The sequence below is a fragment of the Gossypium hirsutum genome, chromosome A07 (assembly GCF_007990345.1).
Source record: "Gossypium hirsutum isolate 1008001.06 chromosome A07, Gossypium_hirsutum_v2.1, whole genome shotgun sequence".
Classification (NCBI taxonomy): domain Eukaryota; kingdom Viridiplantae; phylum Streptophyta; class Magnoliopsida; order Malvales; family Malvaceae; genus Gossypium; species Gossypium hirsutum.
In genome coordinates, this window is record NC_053430.1 from 25,706,123 (window position 1) to 25,726,496 (window position 20,374).

General features: G+C 32.6%; 1 protein-coding gene and 1 long non-coding RNA gene across 2 annotated transcripts; one reads left to right on the forward strand and one right to left on the reverse strand.

Annotated features, from left to right (window-relative positions):
- Positions 1-9,017: 9,017 nt before the first annotated feature.
- On the forward strand, positions 9,018-11,544 carry LOC107898958 (tubulin alpha chain-like). Its single transcript, XM_041117857.1, has 5 exons — positions 9,018-9,623; positions 9,885-9,959; positions 10,422-10,523; positions 10,615-10,691; positions 10,766-11,544. Exon 5 carries the CDS (start codon positions 10,868-10,870, stop codon positions 11,522-11,524), a length of 657 nt encoding a protein of 218 aa, XP_040973791.1. The 5' UTR covers positions 9,018-9,623; positions 9,885-9,959; positions 10,422-10,523; positions 10,615-10,691; positions 10,766-10,867; the 3' UTR covers positions 11,525-11,544.
- Positions 11,545-15,892: 4,348 nt separating this feature from the next.
- Positions 15,893-16,818, reverse strand: LOC107953087 (uncharacterized). The gene is made up of 2 exons (XR_001699057.2): positions 16,540-16,818; positions 15,893-16,222 (listed from the first exon to the last, which is right to left on the reverse strand). It is a non-coding gene; the product is annotated as an uncharacterized lncRNA (long non-coding RNA).
- Between the last annotated feature and the right edge of the window lie 3,556 nt (positions 16,819-20,374).

Sequence of the window (20,374 nt, forward strand, 5' to 3'; positions counted from 1 at the left end):
AGAAGAGAAAGGAGAGGAGAAAGCTCTTGAATGTTCGGTCACTTGGGGAAGAAAATTGAAGGTAAGTTCATGGTAGTTTGCTTCTATCTTGATGTTCATGAGTTCTTCTTGATTCTACCTTAACTCTTGAAGCATATTTTGGTTTTTGGTTGTGTTGTGAGCATTTGGTCATGAATTAAAATGAAGGAAATGGTTGTTGTTTCATGTTCTTTTGATGAAAAATGGAAGATAGGTGAAGTTGAGCCAAACAAATGAGCATGCATGTGCCTTAGATGCTAAGGGGAAAAATCGGCTAATATGTTGTGCTTTAAAATGATGAAATGGAGATTATACTTAAGTAAAATCATAGATATGTGATGATTGATTGGTGATATACATGTTTAAAAAAAAACATGCATGCAAGTTATGTGTGAAAGAGTGATTTGGTAATAAATCTGCTTGGGACAGCAGCAGTAATGTGGCTTTGGAAAATCACCATAAATTGTGGGAGATGAGTTAGAAGCTGCATAAATTATGTAATTAAAGCTTAATGAGTCTAGTTTCAAATGGAATAAACTAGAACATATTTTGAATTCTGTAAAATGAGAAATTTAATTCGTAATGAAGAGTGGTCAGATTAGTCAAACGGTGAAACATGCGAAACTTTGAGAAAAATCTGGTATTGATTGGCCAAACCAAAAATTCTAAAAATTTTATGGATATAATATATATGAGTCTATTTTCAGGGAAAATTAACGGCACTTGATTGGAGTTTCGTAGCTCCAGTTATAAATGATTTAGTGACTGTTGCTCAGGAAGACAGCTTGCAGTGAAATTATGATTATGTGGTAAACATTGACAAAAATTTGTTAATGAGTTGCTTATTGATTTCTTATAAGCTTACTATGATCTGTAGGTGTGGTTGACCGAATATTGTAAGGGGTTAATACGTAGTTTGTATTTGAATAGTTAGATTAATGTGTTAGTAATCCAATTGTAGGCGGTTCGTGTGTGGATCTCGTCAGCATATCGTCGCAAATAGGTGTGTAACTAACACCCTCTTTCTTAGTCTGGATCGGCAAAATTTGAAAAGCCGAAATGCCAAAAACTGGTATTTTGTAGATTTGCGAGTGTGCTAATGCTCGTGAGGTAAATCGATTAATGTTTTTGGTAAACTGCAAAATTTGGACTGCAAAGTGCATGATTTCTGTGCCCTCGATATTTTTGGGCTTAATGGGCCAAAATTGGAATGATGGGCCAACGGGCCCAATTCGGTAAGAACACTCGGTACGTGATTCTATTAGTACGTGAAAAGTAGGAATATGCATGAAAAACCCTAAATAGATAAATTACTGAAATACCTTTAAAAGTGGAAAATTTATAGTTTTACCCCTAGTAGATAAATTATCGAAATACCCCTAGGGTTAAATTGACCTAAATGCATGTTTGACTGTTGTTATTTACTGCATGCCATGTTGTTATTATCTGATGCATGGGATTGGGATATTGACGGAGGAAGTACTGAAAGTGGCTTGTCCACGTACTGGAGGCTTTGCCTCAACTTACTGTTAACTGAGCAGCAAGGCTGCAACTGTGGAGTGTTGGGCTAGGTGGGTTGAGCTATTCCCCACATGGAGTGTAGGGCTGGTACGGGTGGAGTGTAGTGGTTGGTGGGTTGAGTAGTCTCCCCAAATGGGCTTGCATATGTTATTGATGTTGCATGTATTTTGAAATGGGCCTATGGGCCATACTGTTATCTGAATAAGGGGCTAAGGCCCAGTTTATTGTAATCTGAAAAGGGCTCTGATCCAGTACCACTGTTACCTGAATGGGCTTGGCCCAATAGGCTTGAGCTGACTTGAGCTTTGAATGGGTTTTCCTTACACACTGAGTTTCCCCAAACTCACCCATTTTATTTTCATCCACGCAGGAAATCGCCAACCATAGTGGGCTTGGAGCTGTGAGGGAATTCGGAGTGGCCACCCGTTCTGAAAGTTTGGTTTTCTTCTGGTGATCTGGACATCCTATTATTTACGTTGAGGTTTGGGTTTTTAAATGTAATAAGGCCGCTTAATTATTTTTGATGGTTTTAATATGTATTACTAAGATAGGTATTACTTATTTTAACTGTTGAAATTGGATAGCTTTAGGGCGCGTTTTCAAAAAAAAAAACAATTGATTTCAAAATAACACGACAATAAGCAAAGCTTCCGCAATGAAAGTATTTTCCAAAATTAATCACTTTTCCTAAAAATGACTTAATCAAATCGGTTTCCTAGAAATATACATGACGTTAAGGTGTGGCAATGGCGGTGTGCATGTTTAGGATTGGATCCGAAGGGAGCTTGGTACTAAGTAGTCCGATAGACTCACCTCCTCTTTTTCGGTTTCCTACCTGGTGCACAGCTTCCATTCACTTTAACCTATAATGAAATTATCTTTTAAAACACTAAGTAGGTTTTTTCTGGATCAACAATATAAAATGTTTTGAACGCTTCGATGTGGCATGTCGGATCCTGCCATAACGTCTGGGCCGGGTTTGGGGTGCTACAATTATTTAGCCAATTGTGAATTTAGGAAGGCTTATGAATTAGTGATTTGTGTTTTAGAAATATTTATCAAATTAATTAGTTTTGAAACCGAGGTATCGAGACCTCGATTTCATAAACCTAGCTGTAGATATTTTTATAAATATTTACGGAGTGTCATTAAGCTAGTATTAAAGTATCTTTAAAAAATTTTAACGCTTGGATAGTTAATTAAATAAAAAGGACTAAATTGAAAAAGGTGCAAAACTAGTTAAATAAAATAAATAGTTATTAAATAACTTAAATGATAAATAAAGAAGGAATAAAAGGGAAAATTAGCCTAAAGAAGATGGCTGAAGCGGCATAAGCACATGAAAGAAACAAAATAAGATGAATTAAGGGTAAAATGGTCATTTGGTGAAATTAAGTAAAATAAAATAGTGAACAATTGAATTCTAGACATTTCTTCACCAATTTTCAGTCCAAAAACGCCATAGGAGATTCTCTAAGCTGGTTCTTCATATTTTTGCACCATATCAAGAATCCGAAGACAAACGTGAAAAAGAGAAATTAGCCGAATAGTCCCTAAATTATTACAACTTCCACAATCTACCCTAGGTAAGTTCGTATGGTTGAACCTTGATATTATATTGAATTGATGGATGGTATTATGTATTTTTTTTATATTATTTGTTAAAAACATGAAATATTATTATATAATGAATTTAAAATGAATGTTCGGGTTAAATGGAACGCGGGATTTGAGTACCATCGTTTGTGGCAAAGGATGAATTGATGGATAAGGCCATGGTTGGTTATGGCAATGTTTAAATGTAAGACCATAGCTGCGCTATGCCATTTAATGAAAAGACCATAGTTGGATTATGGCACTACGAATGTAAAACCATGTAAGGTCATGGTAATGCATGTGTTAGACCATAATTGGACTATGGCACAAAGAAAATGATGTACTCATATCTGTAAGTTGTTCTCCGATTTTGAAAGAGTTGGTTAGTGACATGGAAAATTTATGTATATGAAACTAGCCTGATAATTATGTATATACATGATATGAATTGTTACCGAAATAATATACACCAAACTCATAAAAATGATGGTACATGAAATATTAATTGTTGTAATTATTATTTAATGTGTATGGTAAGTGGAATGAGGTGAGTATTTGATATTATGATATTGAATTGAATTCTTGAGGATTTGTGATTATTGAATTGAAATGAATATTGGTTAAAATTGAAAAGTGATTTTAAATCCTATTAACTATATCGGATTGAGTCAGATATAGTTGGCATGCCATAGGATTGGAAGTGTTCAAGGATTACTTCGACTTCGAGTCGATGAGACACTGGGTGTCAAATTGTTACTTCGGATAAATTCGATGAGGTATTGGGTACCAAATTACTTCAACATAGCCGATAAGACACTGTGTGTCAATTTGTTACTTCGAATTATCCGATGAGGCATTGGGTGCCAAACTGGTGTGTTTTGGTTGGATCTGTGTATCTGTCCGAGTCTGATTTGTGTTGATAGGGGTAAATGAATAATGAAGTATATGATTGATATTGAAGTGGCATGGTATGAGAAATTGAAGTGAAATAGTGAATTGAAAATAGAATGTGAAATGAAAATGAGACATATGAATTGTGTAATTAAATTGTGAAAAGCTATTTGAGATAGCAAACTAATGAGAATTGAATGTGCTATGAATGATCTATAAATATATGAATTAATATTGAAAGACTTATGGTTATTACTGGTATATACCTGAAATATTTGGAAATGATATTTACTTGATATATTGAAATGTGACATGGAAATGATATTTACTTGATATATTGAAAAATGACATGTAAATATGTGATTATCTTTGATATGTTGATATAAGGAAATTATGTATACGGTGACGAGTAATAAACCCAAGTGTGACATGTCGAGAAAATAAGTTTATCAATATTGAATTTATATGTAAGATGTGCAAGTATGCTAACTATTGTTGTTGCTTGATTTTAGGCAAGTGTCAAGGTATTGACTGAATAGTAATATGTTTATTTATTTGAAGCATTGAAATGGTAAGTATTTAATTGAAAATAAGTTAGTGCTCATGAAAGAATGATAAGGTTTTAATTATGCAATTTCTTATGGAATGACTTATTATGTGTTCAATTTGAAAAAGGCTTTGGTTAAATGCATTAACTTGTGACCATGGCTGAATTATATGTATATAACTTGTATAACATGCATATGGAATAAGTGTGGAAGAGTTTGAGTTATATAAAATTCTACTAAGCTTGGGGTAATAAGTATATGTGTGTGATACTATGGATTTATTCACCTAGTGAATTAATGAATATAGTTTTATGAGTATTATGGTAACAACGTACATTGGAATATTTTTTTTATATGTAAAATTTTTATTTGAAATGAATTAATATGATTAAAATTATACGAGCTTAATAAACATTCATTGTTTACCTGTTTGTTTTATTTATTTACCTTACAGATTATCGGAAGCTCAAAGTGGTTGGAAGCTTATCGAAACTATATCACACTATCCATTTGTTCTATCGGTAATTATGGATGACTTGATTCTGGTTATAATGGCATGTATAGGTTATTTTGATTAAATGTTAGTCTATAGGCGTATGTAGATATTAGTCATTATTTGGCTTGCGTTTTGGAATTGCCTTATAATGCTGATGGGATTGAATGATGAGAGGTAAAATAGTTGTCGAACAAAATATGCATAAAAGGTACATAAAATCCTATTGGTTAGGTGCGAACATATAAGTATAACGATAATTGGTTTCAAGAAGATTATTTGGTAATAATTTGCACATACGTGTTTGGATAACTAGGTAAGTTTGGATGCAAAGATAAACGTGATAATATTACATGATTAAAACATTATCCTAGCTTAATTTGAATGCATTGAATTGGGTTATTAATTTGCAATTTGGATGAGTTAGGTTGATGAAAAAGTTTGGGTGGGAAATGTGGCCTTAAAATGGCCTATTGTTGTCTACACGGGTAGAGACACAGGCGTGCATCTTAGTCGTGTGTGACACACGGTCAAGCACACGGGCATGTGCCCTGGTCGTGTGAAACCTGCACTTAACTTTTGAAAAATAAATTGACTACACGGCCTAGCATACGAGCGTGTGACCGGCCATGTGACCCAAGTCAAAAAGTTAGACGGGGTAGGACACAGTTTGAGACACGGGTGTGTCCTATGACCACATAGGCGTGTTCCAGGTCCACATGGGCATGTGTACCTTGTTTCTAGGAATTTTTTTTTTGAAATTTTGCGAAAAATTTCTTGAATGTTCGATTTAGTCCCGATTAGTTTCTAACACATATTTTGGGCCTTGAGGGCTCATAAAAAGGACAATGTGATTAAATAATGATATGTATGCTAGATGATTATATAATGCCCGTATTTGGTCTGAAAAGTCTAGTAATACTCCGTAACTCTGTTCTAGCGACGGATAAGAGTTAGGGGTGTTACAAGGGCCGATGGCAGAAGAGCTGATTGGTTAGGACGTTGAATGAAACCCTAATTTTGGAGGTGGATCTATGGAAATAACTGGCATACGGGTGAGGATTTCTTGCAACATTTGATGTTGAGAAGAAAAGGATTTAGTAAGATTATCAACGTCTTTGCAGAGCTGTGCGTGTGATTCTTGGACAGATTTAACATTTTCATCGAGTAACTTGAGTCTAGTGTCATCTGCCATATTTGTCGATGGTCAACGAGAGCACCAATGTTATGTTCTGGATTTTCTGGAATTGGAATTTAACAGTTTCTAGAAGGGATGTTAACAAAATGGAGGAAAGTAGATGATGGAATTTCTATTCAGTAAACAATTCCTAGTACATTTAATAGAATTAGGTGAGAAAGAACAAGTTTTCTATTAACAATAATCACGTTTCAATCATATTCCCTCCGCTCTTTTTATAGTACTCTTCCAGCCGTTACGCTCTTGTTGACGTGTGCTACATGACAAAATCCTTGAATTTCAGAGGAGGCCTTCTTTGACGCATGGCCATGACAGTTTTGGCTGGAGGTTCGACTTGGTTTCCTAGTTTGGTGGCCTCTGGTTCATTCATAACACAAAGTGATATTGTTATTCGTTGGAGACGATTTGGTGAATTCCAAATCTGTTGGTTGTGGTGAAAGTAATGGGTGTCAACTGTCAAGGGAGCATTCACAATCATCCGTTCCGTGCTTCAAATTGGTATAAAGCTCCCATAAAGTGATATTCGAGAATGACTCTAGCAAGGTGTTCTTGTTTAATATATGCCAAACTTGTATATACAATTATTATCTTACCACCTTGTCCACTATCCCCAAGGGTGTTGTAACTTGGAAGCCAATGCCAGTGTGGCTACAGCGTCTGATTTACATAGCCACTCTTTCTTTTAAAAGGAACATGTTAGTTGCATACAAACAATAATTTCTTGTAATGTGAAATATGATGTGTATTTTTGTTTTTAAGAATTTATATATAGACATTATACTTAATATATAAATTTACATAGTCTTATGCCACATTTCTTAAAAAACTTAATTAATTAAAATTATTTTAAGGGGCTTTTTTTAAACATCTTTTAGACCCATATGGTGCGGCCGAATTGCAAGCCGAAGTTGTTGGGTGAGTTCCCTAAACAAATATGAGTGAAACAGAAAACACATGACGGATGCAACATTAACGCCCTGTCTCCCTCTGTTCCTATAAGCTTTCAGTTCCAGTTGTTGGGTTGGGTGTTTTATTGGCGTCGGTTCTAAGGTTTAGGGTTGTCCATTTCCATCGTGCTTCGTGCTTTGCTTTGTCTTGTCGGCTTACTTCCAATTTGGAATTGCCAAAACAAAATTTTATCTTATCCCTAAACAACTAAAAATATTTGTATTAGCTATAAATGCGTCTACTAATTTTCTTTTGGAATAATGATGCGCTTACTAATTGCTTCAACCAAGAACTATGGATATGTCTGGTTTAATATTATACAAAAATTCGTTAATTTCTTTTAATAGACGAAATCGGAAACCATCAAACTGAAAAACTCTTTTTACTTTATTTTTTAACTTATTATTGCACATGATAAGGTTGGGATTTTATATAAAAAATAAATTACATTTAAAAATGAGATGATTTGGAGATTAAACACAACAATGGTATGAAATTTATAGTTAAAGACGGTATCACGTTATGTCAGGCCACATCGCCTAAAAAATTTACTCCATGATAATCAAATAATTAGACCAGAAATAATGAAAGGAAACCACTTTTACGCTGGTGTTGCATATTTATCATGTGAAACCGAAAAAATAATCAGAAGTTCATATTTTTTTAGAGAGATATATGTAGGGGTAAGTGTTCAATCGAATGAAATGAAAAATTTCTAGTTAATCTAGTTGATGAATCTTATTTATTTTCTTAACTCTATTTGAAATTTTTTCGAATTGAGTCGAGTGAGATGGAATTCAAATCGAATTGAGTTGAATATATTTGTTCAAATTAAATTTAAAAAATGATTTTGAGTCCTTATAATTGCTGTCACCCAACGTAATCAAATTTTCCCACTGTAATTAAATTTGTTATTAAATTTCATCTCCTCATAATTTATTTATTAATCTTTTATATACGGGGTAGCTTCTTTACTTATTTAGTTTATTCAATTATCTTCTGATTCTTGTCACTATATATGTATTTTGAAATTAAAAAATATATTGTAAAAAATGTGATTTTTTTAAATAAAATTTATCTTAAAAATAAAATATGAAATTGATACCAACATAAAATTTTAACATGAATATTTTATAGCATCATCAATAATTCAATTTTAACAAAAATTTATAAAGATTCAATATGATTAAACAATTCAATGTAAATAGTACAAAATATGAAATTTAATTTAATAATATAAATATTAGATATAAATAAAATTATTACTATTTAGGTTTAGAGATTTTTTTAGATGATTTTAATTTTTGATTTGGGAGTAGAAGGTGAGAAGTAAAAGTTTAGGGGAATAAAAAGTTTTGGGAGTCGAGGAAGTAAAATTTTTTTTTGGGGGGCGGGGGGAGAAGGATTTGAGGTAGAACGAAGGTGGGATGAGAAGGGAGTAAACATTTTTGGAGGAAAATATCCAAAAAAAAAAAAAGAAAATGGGGGATGGGAGGAGAATAAAAGCTTTGGAGGGAAACTGGGAGGGAGTGAAAATTTTGGGGAAAAGTAAATAGGTTTGGGAGTCTGGGATAAAAATGTAAAATATTATAGTTTGATATTCGGTTTATTTGAATTATTTGAGTTTTTCAAATTTGAAAATTAAACTCGATTTGAACTCGAAATTCAAAAAAAAATCGAGTTGACTTGAATAATTCGAATAACTAGATTTGTTTAACTCAAAATTTGATTTTTTTTCGATTTTTTTAAATTGAATAGAGTTTTGGCCACCCTTGAATATATGATGAAAAACTAACACCATGTTTGGTTGGGTGTATTGGCTATGCCAATACACCCCTAATCGGTGGGCCCCACTTATTACGCCTCTAATCCGTTGTTTGGTTCAATGTATTGCGATTACGGGGCTAAACCATTACTCACCTAATCGGTGAAATCCACCAATTTCTAATCCTTCCGTTTTGCTCAGTTTAGATGCTGCTTCAGTTTACCCTCCCTGTTTTACCCTCTCAGTCTTCTTCTTTTCAGCTCCCTCTCTGAACCTGTATTTAACACCCATTTCCCCATTTCCCGTTTCCCCTCTTCCCCAAATCAAAATCCCTAACCCCGTGCCCGACTGCCCTCCTCCCTTTTTTTCTCAATTCAAAAATCAACCTTCACCTCCGGCACCAATCCACCTCCACCGATCCACCTCCGGTCCTTCACGAATCCACCCATTTCCAGAATCAGAGGTTAGAGCGAAGCTACAAACGTCTTCTACCTTTGAATTTCAAAGGTATATTAACAATGTTTTTTTCTGCTAGAAGCATTCTGTGTTTAACGAGGCATGTTGTGTTTTGGATGAGGGTGTCGTTGCTCGAGCATCAGCCCTTGATGTTGCATCTGTACTCGGAATGAGCTTCCCATCCTACTGGTAACTACTTCGCCACCAATTTTTGTCTCTGCAACTTGAACTCAAGAATAGTCTCTAAAGTTTGGAGAATTTAATGGTTCCCTTGTTAACTACTATAGGATCTACTATTAAGAATCAGTATTTGCTAATAGATTGCCTGCCAAATTCAGTCACTATTTTCTATAAGAAAATGAATTTGGTTTCTTGCATTATCTATGTTATAGTTAGTTACATGATCTCTTATTTTCACCATGTCTTATAAAACAATAGCTTTGGTTGCAGTGGTGGTATCATGTTCCGGGCAGATACAGTTGGGTCGAAGCATATCTATTTGAGCCTCAAGAAATGGTCAGAAAGGTACGGTAGCTACTTTAAACCATCGAATGCAATATTTTCAGGGTGTCTTTGTGTAGTGAAATGAGTGGTAGACTTGGTAAACTTGCATGTGTTACAAAATTGAATCTAGAGATCTGTTTCCCAGTCTTGACTTGAGCAACTTACTGCCAATCTTCCTCCAAAGTAGTTTCCTAATCAATTTGGCTTTATGTTTAATAATGAGAGTTTGCTATTGGTTTTTCTTGTTAGAGATCTGTGTGTTTGTTATAGTTGGTTATAGGTAAAATGTAGGGACGAATTGAAAGAGAGTAGAATGAGTGTACTTCAGGTTATTATTGTTGGATTGAGAGAAAACTAATAGCTGACAAGGTTTATGAATCTTATGGTGCAAAGGCAATGTGTTTGGCTTCAGCATATATGGAGTATATAACTGGGCTTCATTTTGACTGTCCTTATGGTAATTGATATTTTCTTTGATTGCAGGATGATTCCTTGCAAAGACTAAGCATGGGGTGGCAGCTTTCGCTGGTGTGAATTGAAGGCTTATGAGGGGATTCTTGCACCATATGACAAGACAAGAGAATGGTTATTCCTGATGCTCTCAAGTTTTGCAATAGTTGGTTTCTTTTGTGGAATTTAGAATTTCGTTTTCTTACTTGCTTCTTGTGGTCTTCAGATGAAATTAACTCCAGGGCATCAGATGAAATTAACTTCAGATGAAATTACACTAATCTCAATAGGCTGGTCTCTCAGGTACAATAAATGATAGCTTTAATTTGATTGTTTGCATTGTATGTGTATACTTATGATGTTTGGATCGTTTACAGGTTATTTCTTCCTTGACTGCATCTTTGAGATTTGATGGTGCTTTGAATGTGGATGTGAATGAGTTTCAGACCAATTTAGTCCCATACCCTAGAATCCATTTCATGTTGTCTTCATATGCACCAGTGATTTCCGCGGAAAAGGCTTACCATGAGCAACTATCAGTAGTAGAAATCACAAGCAGTGCATTTGAACCAGCTTCAATGATGGCCAAATGTGATCCACGCCATGGGAAATACATGGCTTGTTGCTTGATGTACAGAGGAGATGTGGTGCCTAAAGATGTGAATGCTGCACTGGCAACAATCAAGACCAAAATGACCATCCAGTTTGTTAATTGGTGTCCCACAGGGTTCAAGTGTGGCATCAACTACCAGCCTCCAACTGTGGTACCTGGTGGGGATTTGGCCAAGGTTCAAAGGGCAGTTTGCATGATTTCAAATTCTACTAGTGTTGCTAAAGTGTTCTCAAGGATTGATCATAAGTTTGATCTGATGTATGCAAAGCGTACATTTGTGCATTGGTATGTCGGTAAAGGTATGGAGGAAGGTGAGTTTTCTGAAGCTAGAGAAGACTTGGCTGCTCTTGAGAAAGATTATGAAGAAGTGGGCTTGGAATCTGGTGAAGGAGATGAAGATGAAGGGGATAGTACTAGGCTAGAATATAGAGTAAAATCTGCCAATGGACTTATTGGTCAGCTAATAAAAATGGGTTATTTTGTTTGCCTTCTCTATTGTATCAAACTTCAAAACATATTTTAATGGATCTTTGCTTAATTTCATATGCTCTAACTTACAGTAATTTCATATGCTTCAAAAAGTAATTTCATATGCTCTAACTTACAGTAATTTCTTTTTGCAATTTATTAATTTAAGCATTTTTGAGATAAATTTTAAAATTACTAAATAAATCCTCTTCCCATGCTTCGGAAAATTAGTCATATTTTGACTAAGATATTTATATTGGAATATAATGATTTGATTAAATTATATATTTTTACTAAATTATATTTTTAATAATAATTATTTTAAATTATATTTTATAGTATTATATATTATGATTTTAGTAAATTCATTTAAGAATATTTAATATTAAGAATTTTATTAAATTATATATTTTTGTTAAATTATATTTAATAATAATTATTTTAAATTATATTTTATAGTATTATATATTATGATTTTAGTAAATTCATTTAAGAATATTTAAATATTAAGAATTTTATTAAATTATATATTTCTATTAAATTATATTTAATAATAATTATTTTAAATTATATTTTATAGTATTATATATTATAATTTTATTAAATTCATATAAGAATATTTAATATTAAGAATTTTATTAAATTATATATTTTTATTAAATTATATTTAATAATAATTATGTTAAATTATCTTTTAAATTATTTATTGTTAATAATAATTTACCAAAACAAATTTCTGCTAATTATTAAGAATTTTATTAAATTATATATTTTAATTAAAATATATTTAATAAAAATTATGTTTAAATATGATTAAATTATTTATTATTGATAATAATAATCTTATTAAAATTTAAATAACAATACCAATAATCATTTACCAAAACAAATTTATGCTAAGGGTATTCTAGTCATTTTAGTTTTTTCCATTATGCTATTACACCTCTATTCCATTCAACCAAACACAAGATTACTATTACGCCTCTATTCTATTACATTCAACCAAACAGTTGATTTGCTATTACACCTCTAATCCAATACACCTCTAATCCCAATACACCTCTAATCCAATACACCTCTAATCCAATACAGCGAACCAAACGCACCCTAAGTGTTTTTCGTTTGATATGAGAAATCCATTAAAACTATTAAAATTTAAAAGGGTGCCTCCTTAAGTTACTGACCGACCATTTATTTCTTCCAACCCCCCCACTTAATTCCCTCTTATCGATTTCACTTATAAAAACTCCATTCATCCATTCAAACCAAGACATTATATAAGTTCAAAGATCCCACTTAGTGAAAATTTTTCTTATTATCTGAGATATTTCATAAAGTGAAGGGTTGGGGAAAGAAAGGAAAAATTAAAAACTTTCAAAACCGTTTTTAAAACTCAAGATCAAACATATATTGTTTTCACCTTTCAATTTGAGTTGATTAGTTATTGAAATGATTTTGCTTGTAATTTATTTTATTTTATTAGTAATAATATTTATGTTTTGATAATTTTAAAATAATTTTTAGTATCCATATTAAATTTGTTTGTTGATAAAATATTTGAATGTTTTGTTAATTAGTTTATTAGTAATTGAAATAATTTTGCTTGTAATTAATTTCATTAAATTATTGATATTTCTATTAATTTTGTTTATTAATTATATCTATATGTTTTATTTTGTTATATATTATCCATGCAAGTATTTGATCGTTATATTTGATATTTATATTTTAAAGGCTAAAATGTTGCTATTATATTGTTTTATTTGTTTATTACATCTTTATGTAAGTTAGTATTACATTAGTTGTTGGTTGAAATTTTTATATTTTATGCTTGTCATGATTTGGAATTATGGTTATAATATGTGATTTATAGTAAGGTTTTAATTTCTTTTGGGTATAAATTGTTTTAATTGTAATTAATACTTACTTTTTATTTTTATTTATTTTACAAATTTATTATAGTGTAACAATAGTTAATTCTTCATATAGGAACAATGTTCAACAAGAGAGTAAAATTTGAGGAAGTGAAAGAAAAGATTGGTGTGAAAATCACTCAACGTTGTGAGAAGATGATATCCAGACTATTCTACAAATTTTTAATTTTTCAAAATCCACGTATATATAACAAGATGCAACTCATAGATGATGATGATGTGGATAAACGATAGCAAACACATTGCTCGATTGGTAACATTTAACTAGTAAAAATGTTCGCTGAGTTGGAGAATGTTGTCCAAGAAATGTGGCAACTAACATTCCTTTTTCTTTGTTTGATTGGCTTTACTTTAGGATTTACATTCAAACAATGTTGGATCATTGAGGGATGGATTATTAGCATGTGCACTAAGGATCATGCAAAGATGTCTGCATTATTCCTTAAAAGGCTTATCAACATTTTCTTCTTGTGCTTTGATAACATGGATGCTATTTTTGTAGTTTGCTCCCTATCTCTAGGGAATAATTCAATTAGCTTTGTCTTTTCTAGTGGCTCAGGTTTGTTGAATCTCTCCTAAGTTTTAACATCTAGACTTTCCAGATTCATCATTAACTTGTTCAAAAGATTGTCTGCTGACTTCCGTTAAGAAAACTCTGCTTCTTTACCAAAATGTGTATGACACTTTTCTTTCCTTACTAATTGTAAAGAAAGAATGCGACAATTTCGTACTGTTGGTTGATCGAACTTCATGTGTCCTTCACCTGTCAGAGTGAGAAATTTCACCTTTAAACAATAAGAGGCCACCACCATCTTTGTTTTCTTCATCAACGGCCTGCTAAAGATAGCGTTGTATGATGTTGGATGATCAACGACTAGGAACTCCACCATTTGGGTAACTGTTCGTTCATTATCACCAATTACCACCGGCAACGTGATTGACCCTCTAACACTAATTGGCTAGTTGCTAAATCCATAGGTTAGACTTTCTCGCTTCAACTCTGTATTGGATAACCCCATATGTCTGAATGTCTGCCAGCTCAATACTTTAACAACGCATTCAATATCAACCAAAATTCCTTTAACTTCAAACCCTGCTATCAATGCTGAAACTACTAGCTAGCGGATCATTACCTTCTAGATCAGTCAAATCTACTTCATCTCGATTTAAAAACCCAACTCTCCATGGCTACACTTGTCGAGGCTTCTTTACTAACATTGTCATAGACATCACGCTATGCAAATAAGCTTCCCTTTTAGTGTTAGATCTATTTTACTCATCATTAGTTCCAATTATTACATTGATGACCCATCTTGCAATCTATTTTCCTTTTCCCTTTATTAAATCCGCGTGAACCTGAAGCCTCATCATCTTTGCTTTTGCACCCATAAGGTTGTCTCTACCGAGCAACAAAATATTGTAATTGCCCTCTACAAACTGCGGACTCAATGACATGTTTCAAATGAACACAATCATTTGTTCTATGCCCTCTATCATGATGGAAACCACACACATCCAACGAATAATCTCTTTGACTGCTAGGCCTCAAGGGAGGTAGTGGTTTTAAAATTCCTTGATGCTTTATCTGGTTCAATATTTATGTTGGAGTTGCTTTCAAATCATGATAAGATTGCAATTAGTTATAAGGCATTCTTCCTCTCTATTTCTACTGATAGTTCCTACCTCCTCTCATCAATCTCTAATAACCTTGGGAATTGTTAGAGCTAAATCTATGTTCCCCCCGCTTCCCCGAGTATGAGTGTTGAGAACAGGTTCTTCTGGTTCTACCATGTAATAAGGGCCTCCCTCTTCGAGGATTATGAAAATCTCTGATAACCTTATCTTTTTCCTTTTCATCACTCTCGACGAACATATGGGTTTTTCATATACCGCCGACAATCTAACAAGGGGTTTATTCACCAAATTATACTTCAAGAATTGGTGCGTTGTTCCAAACATAAAGGCCTAAATGATAGATTATTTGGGGACATCTTTTGTTATCATGATCACTTCATTGAACCTCTTCACAAAATCTAGTAAAGGTTCGCCCCCACATTGCTTGATAGACATGATGTATGCAGGTGATGGCTTCAATGTTTTGTTTGCTAAGAACCTACTCATAAATAGGTCTGCCAGCTGCTCGAAGTTCATGATAGAGTGTTATGGTAGTTGCAAATACCATCCTGGGTCGAGTCCTTCAACGTCATAGAAAATGTCATGCACTTAACTTCATCTGAGACTCCAAATATATTTGTATTATTTACACAATGGGCCAAATAGTCCTGAGAATCCCCTCGACCATCACACGTCATTTTGAGGAACTTAAAAGTAGGGAAACATGATGGTGAAATATTTTCTAAGCTAAAGTTTCATTTTTGTATTTTTTGTTTTTACTAATCCTGGGAATTCGATTTTCTGAAAAGCTTAGGTATGCTTCTTTGACCTTTCTACTTTTTTGCTTCAAAGTATTTTGACTAGAATAGTAGGTATCATTATAATATTCATCATAGATATAATCCATGTAGAGGCCCAAATTTGCCCCGGGCCCAACAAGCCCAAATTAGACAAAAATAAAAAACAAACAAAACAAAAAAACTAATCAAAATTGCAGCCCAAAAATTAAAACCTATATCAGACCCAAAATTCAATTTACAAGCCCTAACAGCCCAAGCCCACAAAATATTTTCCAGCAATGGAGGGAGGGAGAACCCTAGGCGCCGTACTAGGTCACTTCAGCCCTCCCCACACGTGCCGCTGCCCATGTGCACCGTACCAGTAGCCTCCTAGCCTGCTGCCACAACCTACTCCCGTTCCATCACCTGCAAAAGAGAAACGAACACACAAAGCAGAGAAATAGGACAAAAAGAGTAGATATATTGTAATATTAGGCTATAAGAGCCTTAAAAATGGGGGGATTCAAGGGGGGATTTTGAATACAAAAAAAACATTTTATTTTCATATGCACCAGAGAAAAAAAAAGAAACTTTAGAAGGTTGATTTCAATATTTTCTTTCCGATCTAAATTTTCTTGTTTATTTCAGTTTTGTTCTATTTCATCTTCTTTTTATTTTTATTTTTTACTTACTCTAAAACATAAGAAAGGGTGAATAAAAAAAGAGGAGAAAGGGAAACTTACCCAGATCTTCGTGGCCCCGACCACCGTCGACGGTGGAAGCCACGGTGGCTTCAAGGAGGCATGACGACGACGCTAAGAGGGGTTTTTGAAACCCTAGCAGAGAAAGAAAAGAAGAAACTTGAATTTTTTTTTTTAAAATTAGCAAAAATGAAGTTTTTTTAAAAAAAATTTGATTTAAATAACAAAGATGAAACGGGTGCCGTTTTGATGTGTGGGTTCAGAGGACAAAACGACGTCGTTTTAGCCTCTGACCCGTGACCCGACCCATATGCTGGAGGATCCGCGTGTTTTTTTTACTTTGATGGGATATTTTCTGATCAAATCCTTCCTCTTTTGTGGTGCTTTTCAATTAGGTCCCTTTTGTTATTTTCGTTTTTATAAATTTTACCTTTTAATTTATTTAGTTTTCAATCGGGCCCTTACTCACTGATGCTTCGAAAATGGGTTAAAAAGAGAGTTTAATTGCTTATTTAGTCCCCGTATGTGTTTGCGCACTTGATTTCCCCCCTTTGCTTTATTTTTTGTTTAATTTGTTGGTTTTATTACGTTTTTTTACCTTTAATTTCATTTCTATTTTTGATTTAATCCCTTTTATGGTCTCATTTATTATTATTTAAGACTTTAAATTTCATTCTAATTTCAGCTCACCCCTTTTTACTTTGTTTAAGTTTCAATTAAGCCATTTTTATTTTAATCCATTAATTAATTTATTTACTGGTTTATATGTTCATTATTTTTTATTTTATTTATTTGCTCGTTCGTTTACCCGTTTATATATATATATTAGATTCTTATTTTATTATAATCCTTGTGTCGATTTGTTTATTGTCCTTTCGTTCCTCTTTAAATTTTTGTTTTGTTTTCATTTAATTATTTCATTTATAATTTTGTTAGTGCCACTTCATCATCTGTCATTATTATTTTATTGTTTTTTATTCATTTGTGCATTTATTATCTTTTTTTATATGTATATATACATATATTTTTAAAGGAAACTGAATTATTTATACTACCTTAGTATTATTATTATTATTATTATTATTGTTATTATCAATTTTAATTCTTTTAATACTACTTCAATTATTTGTAGTTGATTTAATTTAAATCGTTTTTATTTAAACTTTATTAGTTTTTATTATATTATTTCTTTATTATTTGTTCACTTACTTATTAATTCCTTTTTGCTGTCCTTTTATTTATTTTATAATCAGTTTATTTTTTATTTTTTTAAAACCCGTATTATTGTTATTTTATCATTTATTCTTTTATTTATATATATATTTTCCTTTAAACTTATTTATGTATCATGTATATTTTATTTATATTAAACACTTTCACAAATTAGCATATTTGTATATTAGGCTTTCAGTGTCATATATATCATTAATTAAATTAATTTGTTTTATTTGAGATTATGTTATATAAATTATTTATTTCAGATTTCTTTTCACACAACATATATTTTTAATAATCATTCATATTCTATTAATTTTATATGCACATAAGTTATTTCAAATTCATCAACTCATTAATTCAATATATTATGTATATTATATGTTCCTCGATTCATCACTATTTTAAAATTGTCTTATATCACATTGGCTTCTAATTTCTATTTTGTCTTATACATTTTGCGTTGATTGTTTTATATTATATCATTATTGCATATTTTTTATTCATTTTTTTGTATTATTATATCAATTGTTCTCTATCCATGCTTGAAAATTTAAAATCATTTTTCTTAGATTAATTATATTTAATTGTTTGTTTTGTTAGTTGGCTAAATAAAGTTATATTATATTCATGCACCAAATATTGTATGTGTGCACATTATTCCATGTTTTTATTTTTACTTTTAGTCGACAAATGTTGCATCATAATTTTCAACTTTTTAAAAGCAATTGTTCCATTTTATTCCAAGTAAAATTAAAGCATTTTGAGCTAGCTTATAATGGTTTATTTAAAGTTTTTCAAATAAGGCAATGTTCGATATTTTGGAAATTCGAAGAAATCGTGCCCTACCGTGCTGGGTTTTGATTATTCGTTAGACTAAATCATGGGATATCATTTTGTAATTTTCAACGTGCAAGCCTTCGGGATCAAAATCAATCGTATTTCCAAAGGTATGAAGAATCCTATCCAATCTTTGCTGGATGTGATGCTATATACCTTTGAAACAAGAGAATTTTGACGACCAACTTGAACGACACAAATGTTTTAAAAAAGAACCATATTTCAAAATGTTTTAAAATCTTAGACATTAAGACATTAATTAATCAATTTGGTACCAATTTTGGGAGTTACAAGGGTGCTAATCCTTCCTTGTACGTAACCGACTCCCGAACTCATTTTCTCTATTTTCGTAGACCAAAATCGTTGTTTTAGTAAAACAAAATGTTTTAACACAATTAAGTTATGAGGTGGTCCAATCACACTTAATAAAAGATCGGTGGCGACTCCCATGTTCGTTTTCGTTTTCAAAACCAAAGTCGATTCTCGTTTTTCAAAAAAATGGTTTCGACAGCTTGGCGACTCCACTAGGGACTGAATAAGAGAGTCAAGCCATAAAATTGATTATTTCCTATCCTTTTGTCCAAAGTTGAAAATTTATTTTGAAAATCATGATTCTTTTGATTGCCTTTGTTGGTATGATTGTTAGGGTTCGGGTCTTGTAGAATACTATTGCGTTGCATTGCATGACCGATATGGTCACACCTTTTAAGTAGGAGTGAGAAGCTATGCCTTCGTGAGGTTTTTCCCTCCGCATGGGCTAGTCGATTGCTTCCGGGATACATCCGTACCTATGATTTCGTGAGATTTTCATCTCTGCATGGTCATAGGGAAATGTATTCCTCTGAATCGAACTTGATCCATATGAGCCTATAACGGCTGAGGATCGAGGAATCTGCTGGTTCGGGTACCCTTACTCTAGAACTGAGCCACATATAGAGAGACCTAGGAGCTTACCTTAGGTAGAGCCACTCCAAACCCTTAGTGGTCACCCAGATAGGTACTCTATTTTTTTTATTTATCCTGTACTAACATGTTTTGTTTTTGTTTTGTTTATAACTGCATTGTATTACATCATCATAGAAAGGAGGTGTTGATTCATATTTGATTGCTAAATAGAATAGTTTGTCATAAGAAAATGTTGTCTAAATATGGTCCAAGTAAACACAATGAAAGAAGGCTGATATCCCATGAAGAAATACACGACTTTACTTCATTACCCGAAGATTAAAACCGACAAAGATTTTTCGAGAGCCGTCATGTCTTGACTTTCTTAAAGGAGCTGACGAGTATCGCGGGGATAAGTGAGCAATGAGTTGCGACCCGAATCAAGCAAAAAGGAGATAGAGGAGGCACCCTCATTGAAGAGTTCGCAAGATTTGATCTTAACATCTAGATACGAAGAAAGGGATCGATGTTTTCACTTTGAGTATTAGGGCAAGGCCGCATATGTAATCCATTTTATGTAAAGGAATTTGTTTTCTAGAAAAGTTGTTCTAATGAAATTGAATTCAGAATCAACGCCTTTCTTTCTTTTGCATTCATTCCATGCATTTGCATTTGCATGGCATTGCATTATTTGCATTAGATTTCCCCAAAAGGACCCTAATTAGGTAAAATTATTTTAGAACCGACAAAAGATATGGACCAAAGATTGGAAAGACTTGAACAGTTTAAAAAAGAGATGAAGGACCAGTTACAAACACAAATGCAAGTATATTTTAATATACCATAAGTCCATTCTTAGAATTTACGTACAATGGAACATTGGTACAAGTATATTTTAAATGGTAAATATTTCACATATATTATGACAGCGTGTTGG

Excerpts from the sequence above, each read along its gene's own strand:
- LOC107898958 (XM_041117857.1), top strand. The coding sequence starts at position 10,868 with ATGTTGTCTTCATATGCACCAGTGATTTCCGCGGAAAAGGCTTACCAT.